This window comes from Podarcis cretensis (genome assembly GCF_951804945.1).
Source record: "Podarcis cretensis genome assembly, chromosome: 14".
Classification (NCBI taxonomy): domain Eukaryota; kingdom Metazoa; phylum Chordata; class Lepidosauria; order Squamata; family Lacertidae; genus Podarcis; species Podarcis cretensis.
This window is the reverse complement of record NC_137183.1, coordinates 15052851-15066682: the sequence shown is the minus strand read 5'-3', so window position 1 is coordinate 15066682 and position 13832 is coordinate 15052851. Positions and strand designations below refer to the sequence as shown.

Sequence of the window (13832 nt, the reverse complement as noted above, 5' to 3'; positions counted from 1 at the left end):
AGCTAACGGTTGTGTTAATGAAGCAGAATCATGTGATTAAATTCACTCAATAAATTAATTTTTTTTGGGGGGGTCATATTCGTGGTTTGTTAACTATAAATTAATTTATTGTTTCCTGTGTTCTGTTTCTAGATCAGGGATGGGAATCTGGGGTCATTTAAATCTTGCTGGACTTCAGTTGCCATCATCCTTGACAATTGACCATTATTCCCCTGGCAGAGCTAGTTTCCCTCTCAGCATGTTATAGCTCCCATAATTACTTGGGGGAAGCCAATACTCTTTAAGGTGGCATCCCAGTGCTTTAGATGTGTGATGTGAAAGTAGCCTCTCTTCCCACAGCCCCCTGCCCAGAAGTGCTTTGGAGATATCTGCCATTTTCCTTCCCCGCCCCGACCCATCGATACGATCGCTCTGCCCATGTTTGGGTGGTACTTACTGTGTCTTCCTTGCTTTCCAGTTCCTGGCAGTTCATCAAAGTGGGAGGAAATCCAGTCGAAGGCCAGGCGGTTGTTGCTGAGCACATTCGGAGTCTATCAATGTTCAATCCAGCTTCAGAGTTACCGGCGAGAAGAGAACAAACCGTGCGCAAGCTGCCAGAATTCCAGTGCCTAATTTTTCCACGCTTTTTTTTTGTTTTGGGGAGGACTCGCTGCCTTATTCTTCTTAACCTTTGCAGCCAAAAGACCACGAAGCAATAAATGCAAGATTTGCAAACGGAACGGAATCCCTTAGGGCTGGACTAGTATTGGCAATCCTCTTGCAACAAGAAGGGTTTGGAACGGGGTCAGAATTACCCTTTCCGTGAAAACGAGTTGTAACTTTCTCTCACCGTTCCTTTCGGCCAGGGTTTTCATGCCAATATCTATACATATCCAACAAATTGTTTACAGATCACGTTGTGGTTGGCGGATACCTCGTAGAGCACACTTCCTCGTTGCCATTTGTTAACTTCCAACAGTGCTTGCCTGCTTTCCTAAAGGGCGCCAAGAATTCACTACTTGAGTTTAAAAAGAGTTGCCAAGGTTGATCATGTCTGTGATCAAAAAGGTTAATGATCCCTGAACTGGTTACACCGTATTTTATCTCTCTCCAACAGCTATGGTTTTTTTTACTACCTTGCCTAAAACAAAAACGATGCTGCAGGTATAGCAGAACATTTTTTTATAAGTTGTCTCTCTTCATTCAAACTTGAATACATATTGAGAAGTATAGCTTTTGCAGTAACCAGTCCTGGAAATTTTAGCTTTAACCTACGATCCAAACCAGAAAAGGTCTTTTCCTGGGACAAGCTATCGGTTGTTTATCTGAAGACTTTGGGGCTGGACCCACTACGTTTGTAAAGAATAGTTGTCTCTCGTATCTTTTGGCGTAGGACTTTTACCATAGAAAAAGCATATTTAAATTTCTTTTCAAATATATATAATTTACTTGGAGACGATTCTTATCGATCATCTTGGATATCTAACATTTTAACCTGCTTCAAGAGGCTGTTTGGTTAAGCATGAACCTTAATTCTAGTGAATAAATATGTCGTAGGGGACTTTTTGTGATTGATTTGCCTCTTGCAAGAGAGGGGGGCCTTATAGAAACCACATTTAAAGCAGAGATCCAATCAGTAGATGTACTGTAGAATAGCCTGCACCAACTCTGTGCCCTGCAGATGTTGTACAGCTGCCATAATCCCCAGCCAGCACAGAATTGTGGTCCATCTGGAGGGTACTGTGTTGGTGAAAGTTGTAGACATTCAGGAAATAAAGAGAACGAAGGCTTCAGATACACTGCAGCCCCCAAAACTTACAACTGTGAGCATATGGTTTCCATTTCACCTTTGCATTTCCTCCCGATAAATATCGATTTTGCATGGTAATGTATGCTAACGTGTGCCAGTGAAATGTTAGTGATTTGGTGAACTGTACTGCCTTTTAGTCAAACAGAAGGACGCCCACTGTCTATAATTTTTTTGGTTGTCGTTCTTCTCCTAGCAGTCTAAAAGTAAAATGTTCCATTTTTTTGACCTGTGTTGAATTGCAGGCCTTCAGAACTGTTTTCCAGGCACCAAATTATTACTGGATTCTTCCTAAAACTTTTGAGTATAGAGAAGGTGAAATCAGTAGAAGGAACTGCAAGACAAGAGATGGTTCTTCTGGAGCATAGCTAATCCAAAGCCAGATACCATGAGAATTAGTGGTGTAGAAATTTATATTTTAAAAATGCCAGGGATTTGACTTCCGATTCTTTACATCTAAACAGATCTATCGGTGTGAATAAGATTGCGCTGTAACAAATACATGGTATAATCTCTTGGAAAGGTTTGATCTTCAACTCTGAAAACCGAAGCAATCAATATTTTAAAGCTTAGCTTGCCACATTTGATTTTCCACCATAGTTTTTGTATCGCCTGTAAATAGGGCTAAAGAAGCCAAAAAAAGAAAATAAGCCCACTTAATCCCAACAAACAACAGAAATAAGTATCAACGTTAACAATTGCCAGCATATTTTGACTAATTGCATAGCTATTTTGCTGTTTGGAGCATAATAGTTTGAAATCTGTTCTTTTTCCTTCAAAGAAGAGATACTTGTTATTGTTTTTAAGAACCAATATCTTCTCATGAAGGGTGATTTTTAAAATTAATACTTCATGAAAGCAATATGCGTAGTTATTTAACTTTAAATTATTATTCAAATACTTCATGTAAAGGAAGGATGACTTCAGATTTTATTGGACTCTAGTGCCCATTGACAATTGGCTAAAACTGATGGAATCTGGAGTTCAACAAGATCTAGAAAGCGAGTGATTCCTTGAAAAGCAAACTCTCTCCAAGTATCTTAGGAGATGGTACACTGATGGATAAAAATATGCCCATTTGCTGGATTTTATGTCACTTGGGACTAGCCAACTTTCCCCCCTTCTGCTCAACCCCAAGACAAAATTTCAGTATTAGAATGAGCAAACTGCACTAAATGATATCGAAATGAAGAACTGGCATATTTGGGACCCTGTTGTTTTGATACACGACAATAGAAACACAAAGCCATATCTCAGTTTGTGAAACTTTTTGTGTATCCCTTCTTTATGACCTTTTCGGAAGTCAGGTATTTTTGCACACAAATGGATATTCATAATGGATATTTCATTAAACTGGGGTTTACAGTATACCTAATTAGAAACTGGGGGTTTGGTAGATCTGTACTGTACTTGGAGTTTTTTTTAATTGTAATTATATACTATATATTTGTTTAATGAAACAAATGTGTTGCTTTACTGTGGATTTATTAAATTGATTATTATACTGCCCACTTATGAGTTATTCTTATTACTCTTTTGTGGATTGCAGATGAGTAGATAAGTGATGGTTTTTATTTTATTTTTTTTCTTGCCTAGCCAAGAGCAGACTTTAAAGTGCCTGGGCAAATAGAGTTAAGTTTTGACTTGGCACCGAATCAGTTGTAGAGTCAGTGCCAGACATACCTCCATAGGGAGGGCATTCCAAAGGTATCGTACCGTCGCTTGGAAGTATAAGCCCTGTTTCTTTATCTCAGTGGTATGTGTGCATTTGTGCAATTAGAGTTAACTGCTGTTTTCAATCTACGTACAGTACCATATTACTCACTTTTTCCCTCCTAAAAAGTAAGGGGAAATGTGTGTGCGTCTTATGGAGTGAATGCAGGCTGCGCAGCTATCCCAGAAGCCAGAACAGCAAGAGGGATGCGATCCCTCTTGCTGTTCTGGCTTCTGGGATTCAGAATATTTTTTTTCTTGTTTTCCTCCTCCAAAAACTAGGTGCGTCTTGTGGTCTGGTGCATCTTATAGAGCAAAAAATACATTATTTCTATATTTTATTCAAAGGACAGGTGAGGCCCTGTGCTTAATCATAGAGTGCAGTGTGTGTACGTACACTGGTGGCCACAATTGTGGGAAACTTTTGGGGAAAGTGTATTTCTGAAGCTTGATGGCTCATAACACCACTTTTTTTTGGAGTAATACCATAATATTATATATCAATGAAAAGATAATTTAATGAAGAATGCAATGCAACAATGTTTGTTCAGTTACCTGTATTCTATCAAAAGTTATAGCCAAATAACCAGAAAAAGGAAGCACAACTTGCTCAGGTTGATATGCGGTAAGCTTTCCTTCATTTGAATGTAGCCAATGAGCATGAGTGTTTGGAGAGCCAATCCGGTGTTACGAGCCATCAAACCTCGGAAATACACTTTCCCCGAAAGGTTTCCACAATTTTGGCCACTAGTGCATAGAAGTTTGGGTTCCTCCAGAGCAAGGCCAACTTAATCCGTTCTGGAAGTCTGTTTGATTTCCAAAATGTTCGAAAACCAAGGCTCAGCTTCTGATTGGTGCAGGCGCCCCAGAAACAATAGCTGACAGCCGCATCGGACATTTCGCTTCCGAAAAACATTCACAAACCGGAACACTTCCGGGTTTTCAGCATTTGGGAACCAAGGCGTTTGAGAACCGAGGTACCACTGTATTGGCTATACTGACTGCCAACGACTCCCAGATTTCAGTCTGTGGCCATGTTGTTAATAGTCTCTCCCAGCCCTACCTAGAGATGCTGGGGATTTGAACCTCAGATATTCTGCCCCCAAGACGGATACAGTGGTACCCTGGGTTACATATGCTTCCGGTTACAGACACTTCAGGTTAAAGACTCCACTAACCCAGAAATAGTACCTCGGGTTAAGAACTTTGCTTCAGGATGAGAACAGAAATCGTGCTCTGGTGGCACGGCAGCAGCAGGAGGCCCCATTAGCTAAAGTGGTGCTTCAGGTTAAGAACAGTTTCAGGTTAAGAACAGGCCTCCGGAACGAATTAAGTTCTTAACCCGAGGTACCACTGTACTCTTATCATGGAGCCAAGGTCAACAGATTATTGCAATTTACATCGCTGAGAAAGCTTCCTCCTTCCTGTTCCATTGTTTACGGCAGAAAAAGCCAGTACAATGGCAAGCTCAACATGCCAAAACCACCCCTCAAAGAACAAGAAGAACAGTCCTTCTTGATAAGGTCATAGGCCTGTCAAGATGACCTGTAAGCAACAGCACTCTCTCCACTTGCAATTGCCAACTACTAGTTATATCCTCTTCTTTGGCAATCCCTCGTAGTTGAGTCAGATTGTCTTCCATGAACATGGTTTTAACAGTGAGTCCGTAAGTGACTGTGGAGGCCAGTTCTGGATCCACACGTCCTTCCACGGTGGGGACACAGGGTTCCGGGCGGGAGTTGATCACGGTGAGGGTTTGCCAAGCGTGCCTTCCTCTTAGCACATTTCTCCCTTGCGTTCTGAGTTTGAGCGTCTTCAAAGCCCATGACACCTTTGGTAATGGCTGTTCTCCAACTGGAACTCTCATCGGCCAGTGTTTCCCAGTTGTTGGTGTTTATACTACATTTTTAAAGATTTGCCTTGAGAGAGTCTTTAAAGCTATTTTGTTCTCCACCATCATTACGCTTTCCATTTTTAAGTTTGGAATAGAGTAGTCGCTTCGGAAGACGATAATCAGGCATCCACACAACATGACCAGTCCAAAAAAGTTGATGTTGAAAAATCACTGCTTTGACACTGGTGATTTTTGCTTCTTCCAGTACACAGGTATTAGATCCCCTGTCTTCCCAAGTGATCTGTAAAATTCTATACAGGCATACTGCCTCTGACGACAATGTGTGATGCTATTGTAATGTGCGATTGTCACTTAATGGTGGCAAAAGTATTCCTCTTTGCCTCTCTGTACGTTTGGTGCCACCCAGAGGAAATCCTCTGCTGTTCCTCAAGAAAGATAATACACACCGTCTGAAATGGTGACTTGGCTTTCTTTCTGATAGGAGAGCTAAAATGCAAAGCCTTGAGAAAGTTAATGATTTCTCAAGGAATTGCTGATCGCTGGATAACAGGACTGAACTTGCTTTGCAAGTGAATTGTTTTGAAAACTACATTACAGGGCGTTCTTCACACTGCGCTGAGGGCTCATTTTTTGGTCTACCTTGGAAACACAGCATTTGCACCGCGAAACGTTGTAGGGGGCAATTTGCAGGTGTTTGGCACTGTTTTCTAGTGAATCGGAAGACGCCTGAATTTTAGTGATAACCGTGACCCGTGGGTAAGGTTGCTGAGGGGTCATTTTTTTGCCTACCTGGAAACACAGCGTTTGCACCACCAAACATTGCAGGGGGCAATTTGCAGGTGTTTGGCACAGTTTTAGAGTGAATGGAAGGATGTCAGAATTTTGACAAAAACCGTGACTACTGTGGGGACAGCCTGAGTACTGCTGAGAGTGCTTGGCCAGCTGGCCAAGGGAAAGAGGGGGGCAGAACAAGCACCCCTGCCATGCAGCCCATGCCCACGTCGCCACTAGCTGCCAATGCTCGCTGCTCCTGCCTGGGCACACGACGGCCTGACCCCTGGCACGGAAGGAGGGGGTCAAGGGGCTGGGGCTAGACGGACCTGCTCCCCCACTCCAGCCCAGCCCTGTTTCGCTCAGGTTGGCACCACAACCTCCTGGCACATGTGGGGAATGGGTTCCCCGTGGAATTAACATACCACAACTTCTATCTGTTTCCCTTTCCCTCAGGTGAAATCTTTCAATGGAGAATGAATCACGAGCCACAGTGGGTTTTTCTTTTGCGAAAAGTTTTGCAAGCAAACTTTAATTGACCAAACTGCAGGAAGCAGTGGAAGACATGAGTCCATGGGGTCACAAAGAGTCGGACACGACTAAATGACAACAACAAAACCAGGAGTTTTTGGTTCTTCTTCTTCCACAGAAATGTAACAAACACTGCTGTTGCTTATTATTAACAGATACAGTGGTACCTCGAGTAAAGTATTTAATTCGTTCTGGAGGTCTGTTCTTAACCTGAAACTGTTCTTAACCTGAAGCACCACTTTAGCTAATGGGGCCTCCTGCTGCCGCCGCACCGCCGGAGCACAATTTCTGTTCTCATCCTGAAGCAAAGTTCTTAACCCGAGGTACCACTGCTAATTTCTGAAGCAAAGTTCTTAACCCGAGGTACCACTGCTAATTTCTGGGTTAGCAGAGTCTGTAACCTGAAGCGTATGTAACCTGAAGCGTATGCAACCCGAGGTACCACTGTACTGTATGCTGTATGCTGTTCAGGCTTAAGGTTACTTTCTTTCATAGATCAGACTTCTCCACACACACTTCAGGAACTTAGGATTTCAACTGGACTGTTTTCTTACAGATCCCCAAATCCTCCTTGGCCTTGGAATCACTACTGCCCTTTCCTATCAGAGTATTCCCTCTGTGGACCCTTTTTCGTGTAAAATACGTGTGGGACTGTGTCTTGTCTATTTTAACAGTGTTCTGCGATTCAGAACCTTAGAGTATGTCCGACTAGAGATGGGAAGGCCTGGAAAAAACCCAGAAAAATTTTTTTTGGGGGGGGAACAGTCGTCCCCCATTTTCCCAGTTTTCCCCCAGGCCTTCCCATCTCTAGTCGGAACGAACTCTCCTGACAGAATCCCCCTCACAGACCAAATGAATCTCTCACACAGTTTCTCACTCCACTCCAACTGCCTCCCTTGGAACTCTGGCCAATCAGAAGCTGTTGCTAGGTAACTGTTTGCTGGCAGGGGATAAAAAAACACTTGGTGACTCAACAATCCTTTCCATCACAGAAGGCAGCTGACTTCATAGCTGGACTTGCTCAAAACAAGGTTTCACAGCCTAATCCCTAAGCTTTTAGTTTTGCTGTCAAGGAGGGCTTTTTAAAACCCTGTTCAGCTCACAATTGTGGGAATTTGGAGGGATACATTTCAATTAACGTATACTCTCCTTCCCGTTCAAACCCATCCCACACAGTGGCAAGATCGTGAAACTTTGGGAAATTCTCTTGAAAATGATCTAGAACATGTTTAGGAAAGTAGTTTGACATTGAATGGAACAACTCGTGACTTCAAGGTGTGATGTCTACACAGCCTAAGAGTTAAGAGAATAGAGGCATGGAAAGGCCATACGGTTCAACCTTGTCACCAACCAGGTATTGACAACAGAAAATATCATCTGGGGACCACAGCTGAGGACCTGCCAAGTTTCGCAACAGCTGCGGACAAGTCAAGCTAGGGAGCCCAAGCCACATGCACCACTTACAGGTGATAATAATAATAATAATAATAATAATAATAATAATAATATGCCACTCCTCTGGGCATCGGAGCTCCTTCTACCTTCACAGTTCTTTCTCATCATGATTTGTCTCAGTAAGTCTCTCATCATCATCTGACAGGCATCATTCTTGCAGGGCAATTGAAATATACTCAGAGTCGCAAAGTGTTTTCATGCTCTTTATTCAGCTCATAGTGGTGAGGAGGAATGAATGAAAGTCCCCTCAAAGTATCTGCTTTATATACATTATTTACACAATGGGCTGCACATGATTGGCTAATTCTGGAATTCTACTGTAAGCCAATCAGGTTGTGGATTCACTTATATCTGGAGCATGATTGGGTGGTTCCTGCCAACCAATCATACTGCTGCATTGTTCTAGGACCAATCAGACTGCTGCATTCTGAATCCTATTGTTCTAGGACCAATCAGACTGCTGCAATTTGGATCCTATTGTTCTAGGACCAATCAGACTGCTGCAGTTTGGATCCTATTCAACTCAGTACATAACGGCAATATAGGGCTTGCTTGCACTTTGTGACATCAGCTGGCAAACTGGGGCCAGGCTGTTGGGTTGTCAGGCAGCTGAATTAAGAAAAATAAAATCGGGGGGAGTCAAAGTGTGCTGGGATGAGGCCACCGTGGGTCAGGCCAGAGTGTGCTGTTGGGGTATATGGTTGTGTCTCTCCTTGTTCTGCATCTTGCTCCCCGGCCCTTTCCTTTAGCTGCTTGATAGAATCATAGCATGGTAGAGTTGGAAGGGATCCCAAGGGTCATGTAGTCCAACCCCTGGCAATGCCAGGATCTTGCCCACAGCCATCCCTGGCTGGGCTCCAAACTCTGACCATCTTCTTACCAACCAGATCAGGGGGTCAGCAAACTTTTTCAGCCATGGGCTGGTCCACACTCCCTCAGACCTTGTGGGGGGCCGGACTATATTTTGAAAAAACACACAACCTGAACCAATTCCTATGCCCCGCAAATAACCCAGAGATGCATTTTAAATAAAAGGACACTCATATAAAAACACGATTCCCGGACTGAGGCCGGATTGAGAAGGCAATTGGGCCGCATTTGGCCCCTGGGCCTAATTTGCCTACCCATGAACCAGATGCACCAACCCCTTGCAGTACCGAATGGGGTGAAGAAAGGGGACAGAGAAACGTTTTGCTGTCTCTCTCAGAACATGGATATTAGAGCCACACCATGCAGCCCTGTAAATATCTCAAGGGCCGTCACAGGGAAGGAGGGAGGAAGCTTGTTTTCTCCAGCTCCAGCGGCTGGGACCGGAAGCCATGGCTTCAAGTTACAAGAAAGGAGATTCCAACGCAACTCCAGGAAGAACTTTCTGACAGTAAGATTTGTTTGACAGTGGGAAGAAATCCCTCGGAAGGCGGTAGACTCTCCTTCTTTGGAGGTTTTTCAGCAGAGGTTGGATGGCCATCTGCCATGGATGCTTTAGCTGAGATTCCTGCATTGCAGGGGTTGGACCAGATGACCCTTGGTTGCAGAGGCAGAGCAAGGTGGGGGCGGTCCGCACCAGGTGTCATCCCTGAGGGGGAGTGACATCGCTGCGGGTGGTGCCCCCCCGGGACACTCCCCACCACCGGCGCACCCCCCTGGGATGTGCGCTGCCGCTAGCTCCGCCTCTGCCCGTCCCTATTGCTGTGGTGCGCTCTGACATACCCCAACCCTAGTCTCTATGGGCGCCGCGCCGTGCCGCGTGGCACATCGTGCCCTGCCCCTGGGCACACCACCCCAGGTGCCTGAGAGGTTTCCTCCTCCACCGCCTTGGGGTCCCTCCCAACTGTGCAATTCTACCATCCTATGATTTAAAGTGCTTCCCTCACACAGACCTACAATTCCCAGATCTCCTAACAAACCACAATTCCCAGGATCGTTTGAGGGAAGACACCTGCTTTTTACAACAGGGATGAGGAACCTGCACCTTGCTTTCCCCGATTTCCTAGGAACCAGAAACGCAAAGCTCAAGTGCTTCTAACAGGATGAGTTCAGGCAGCAGGGTGTATAAAATATTGTTCCAAAAGTTGGGTGCCTCTCCTTTCTCTACTGAGCGGTGGCACGAGCCCATGGGGTTTCAGGCTCTCACCTTTAGAGAATCATAGCTGTCAACTTACAGATTTGAAAATAAGGGACCAGCAGCCTCGAAAATAAGGGATCAACAATTACTTTGATAAAATACATATTTTGTTGCGTGCAAATGGCTTTAGATACCTATTAGGTCCATAAATTACCATATAGCATATATTCAACACAAAAAAGCAACAATTTGTTGTTGACAAAGCAGTGCTGGACATAGAAAGGGCCCCCATTACCTTCAGTAGCTTATTTAAGGGACATCATCAATAAGGGACAGCAGCGGGACATGGCGCTGGGATAAGGGACTGTCCCGCCAAATAAGGGACGCTTGACAGCTATGTAGAGAATTGAGACGTGGCAGAGACTGTCATAGCTTTAAGAAATACGGTTTATTCACATGTTTTCATCTTCAGTTTGCATGGAGGGAGTCCAGATCTTACAACAGAATCGTTGCAAGAGGGACATCGCAAGAGGGACTTGCAAGCCTAAAGCAGGGCAGCTAGCCTTCCCACGTTGGATTCCAGACTCTCCTCCTCCTCTTCCCCAGCACCCCTTACTCAAAGCCTCTCTTTTCCTGTCGCCTCACACCCCGTTATCCTGCCCCCTTGCAAATCTCCCATCTCTGTTCACACCTCTAAGCAAGGGAGTTCTCTTGCATTTCCACTTAGTCTCTCAGGGGCCTTGCATTGTTTCTTAGTGGGATTCTAGTGGTGAGAGAAGGTTGGAGGAGGCTTGGAAAGGGAGTTTGAATGCTAGAGGGGAGGCAGTTGAGAGTCGGTTGAGAGCGGTGGGTTCTGGAGTGGGGGGCACTTGGTGGGGGACCTGAAGCTGGGCTGAGCAGCTATTCAGCATAGGATCCAGTTGGGGAACAGCCTTTACCAAAGGTGTCATGGACTTTGAAGACGCTCGAACTCAGGACGAAAGGGAGAAACAAGCTCAGAGAAAGGCATGCTTGGCAAACCCTCACCGTGATCAACTCCCACCCGGAAATTTATGTCCCTGCTGTGGAAGGACGTGTGGATCTAGAATTAGCCTCCACAGTCACTTATGGGCTCACTGTTATGACCGTGTTCATGGAAGACAATCTTACTCGGCTACAAGTGATCACCAAAGAAGAAGATGATAGATTTGGGGTCTACGGCATATTTCATGGACACAGACTGTGGCTACTGTTAACGGAGAAATCTGAGGGCTCCCTTGGACAAAAAAACAAGGGCACCAGCCAGGAATACCAGAGCAAAACAGCAGGCAGTAGGCTTTGTCTTTATTGAAGACTGTTGCAACAGGACTCACACCTGCCACAAGGTGGAACAAGATGGAAGCCCCGAACAAAAGAGCCCCCAAACCTTTTATTAGCTGCTAATCCCCATGTTACACCCCCCCAAGCTACATCACTAATACATCATGGTTACATCATGAAAGGGGAGGTCCGGTGGCAGAAATCTGAGCATCCTGGACCCTGCCCCATGGTTCTCCTTGCCCTCCACCAAACACCCATCAAGTGTAACAAATCATCTGTTTCCCATCTGGGTTTGTTATTTCTGGAATGGCTACCTGTATGGCACTCAGGTATCAAGATGCCAGGAATTATCACTCAGGCAGAGGGGCTGCTGAGTAGCTGAGCTCACATGTCTATATGAATTTCTGAAGTTTTCCCTGTGAGCCAGTGAATTGTTACATTTGGTATCGTGCAGCAAAGGCCCTTTGAATAGATAGGAAGAAACTGTGATGAAGTGTTTTGTGGGGACAAATCACAAAAGTCGCAAAAGTGATTGTGCTGATTTTGGTAGTGGGCTGCATGTGCATGATATCTGCTGGAGGGGCAACCCCTCCCCAACCTATACATAAATTCCTGCAACACTTCCAGGAAGTGCTTTTCAGAAGTATTGCTCCCTCCAACTGTGGAGGCTGAACTTAATTTTGCAAGCAGCCATCTCAGGCCCACCTGGGTTCTAGATAAAAGTACTAGGTCATCAGCATACATTAATACTGAGAGTTTTTGGTCGAGAATTGTGACAGGGGCAAACTGTAGGCCCTCCAGTTCTTTAACCATGTCATTAATATAAAAATTAAACAGGAATGGTGCCAAAAGGCATTCCTGTTTGACTCCAGTAATGGTCTTAATTCTAGTGGTGAGATGGCCAGCCAGATCCACCTTTACTTGTATTGATGTGTCAGTATATAATGTTTTGATGAGAAATAACAGACAGAGATCTATATTTGTCTTTTCCAATTTTTGCCACAATGCCTGTCTTGGGACCGTATCGAAAGCTGACTTTAGATCGATAAAAGCGACATATAATTTTTGCTTCAAATTATGGATGTATTTACATAGCAGAAAGTTCATCACAAAGCACTGGTCCAATGTGGATTTCCCTCTTTGGAAACCTGCCTCGACTTCAGATATCACCTTATTTGTATCTGCCCATTCTTCCAGTCTCCCAAGAAGGAGCCTGGCATATAGTTTAGAGGCTACATCTAACAAACTAATGGGTCTATAATTGGCAGGGTTTTTCTTATCACCCAGTTTTATCTGGTAAAGCGAATGATTAGAGGTTCGAACCATCTAGTAGCTGGTTCCCTCCGAAGTTTCCCTCAGGATAGCTGGCGCTCGAGCACCGCAGTTTTATCTGTGGAGGCTGAGCACAGCGATCATGGATAGTTGTCTTGGATAGGCCTCTCCTCCATGCAATTGTCTCACCCTCTTTGAAAGCCATCTCATCCAAGATGCTCTTGTAGGGCATCTGCTTCTCCTTGGCTTCCTTACTCCTGCAAGGAGGCGGCTCTGCTGACAATGGCTGTGTGTTGTTCTCTCACCCTGAACACAAACAGGGACGTCCAACTCCCAAGGGACTGCAATCTACTTACAGAAAAAAATACTGCCAGTGAGCTACCATTTTGGGGGGGGGGGAGTCAATGTTAACCTTTTTTCAGGGGGGCAAGTCAAAGTTGTTGACTGTAGGGCAAACCGCTCATCAGAACACAAAAAAGGCAGCTAAAGCTCCATCTTCTGTTTTAGCGATCATGCAAAAATGAAAAGCACCACTAGGGGGCGGGGGCGGATAAATCCCTTCTACATCATCAACACGGAACGTAAATGAGCCCGCGATCGACTGCTGTCACCCAGGGATCGATCTATCGATCCCAATCGACCGCTTGGAACATCGGATTGCTAGGATTCTCCAAGACTGTGAAAGTGGAGTGAGAAGTTGTAAGGGCAAATTGCCCCCTGCAATGTTTGCAGTGGCGTAGCGTGGGGGGTGCAGGGGGGTCCGGCCGCACCGGGCGCAACATCTGGGGATTAGGGTTAGGGGGCGCAAATCCACGGGTTAGGGGGCGCAAATTACTTGCCTTGCCCCGGGTGCTGACAACCCACGCTACGCCACTGAATGTTTGGAGGTGTAAACCCCATGTTTCCAGGTAGACCAAAAAAGGAGCCATCAGCGCCTTTACCTATGGGTCACAATTGTTGCCAAAATAATGACATTGTCCGATTCACTTGAAAATGGCGCCAATCACCTGCAAATTTCCCCCTACAATGTTGGGAGGTGCAAATGCCGCATTTCCAGGTAGGCCAAAATGTGAGGTCTTGGTGGC

At 45.0% G+C, this 13832-nt stretch overlaps 1 protein-coding gene across 4 annotated transcripts in view; it reads left to right on the top strand.

The window, feature by feature from the left end:
- Positions 1-3297, top strand: part of SLC30A4 (solute carrier family 30 member 4) — a 30098-nt gene extending 26801 nt beyond the window's left edge. For all 4 annotated transcript variants that reach the window (XM_079953409.1, XM_079953412.1, XM_079953411.1 and 1 more), the window contains exon 8: positions 458-3297. In XM_079953409.1, coding sequence (XP_079809535.1) covers positions 458-612 — 155 coding nt within the window. In that variant the 3' untranslated portion in view covers positions 613-3297. The remainder of the gene's footprint in view (positions 1-457) is intronic.
- The last annotated feature ends 10535 nt before the right edge of the window (positions 3298-13832 follow it).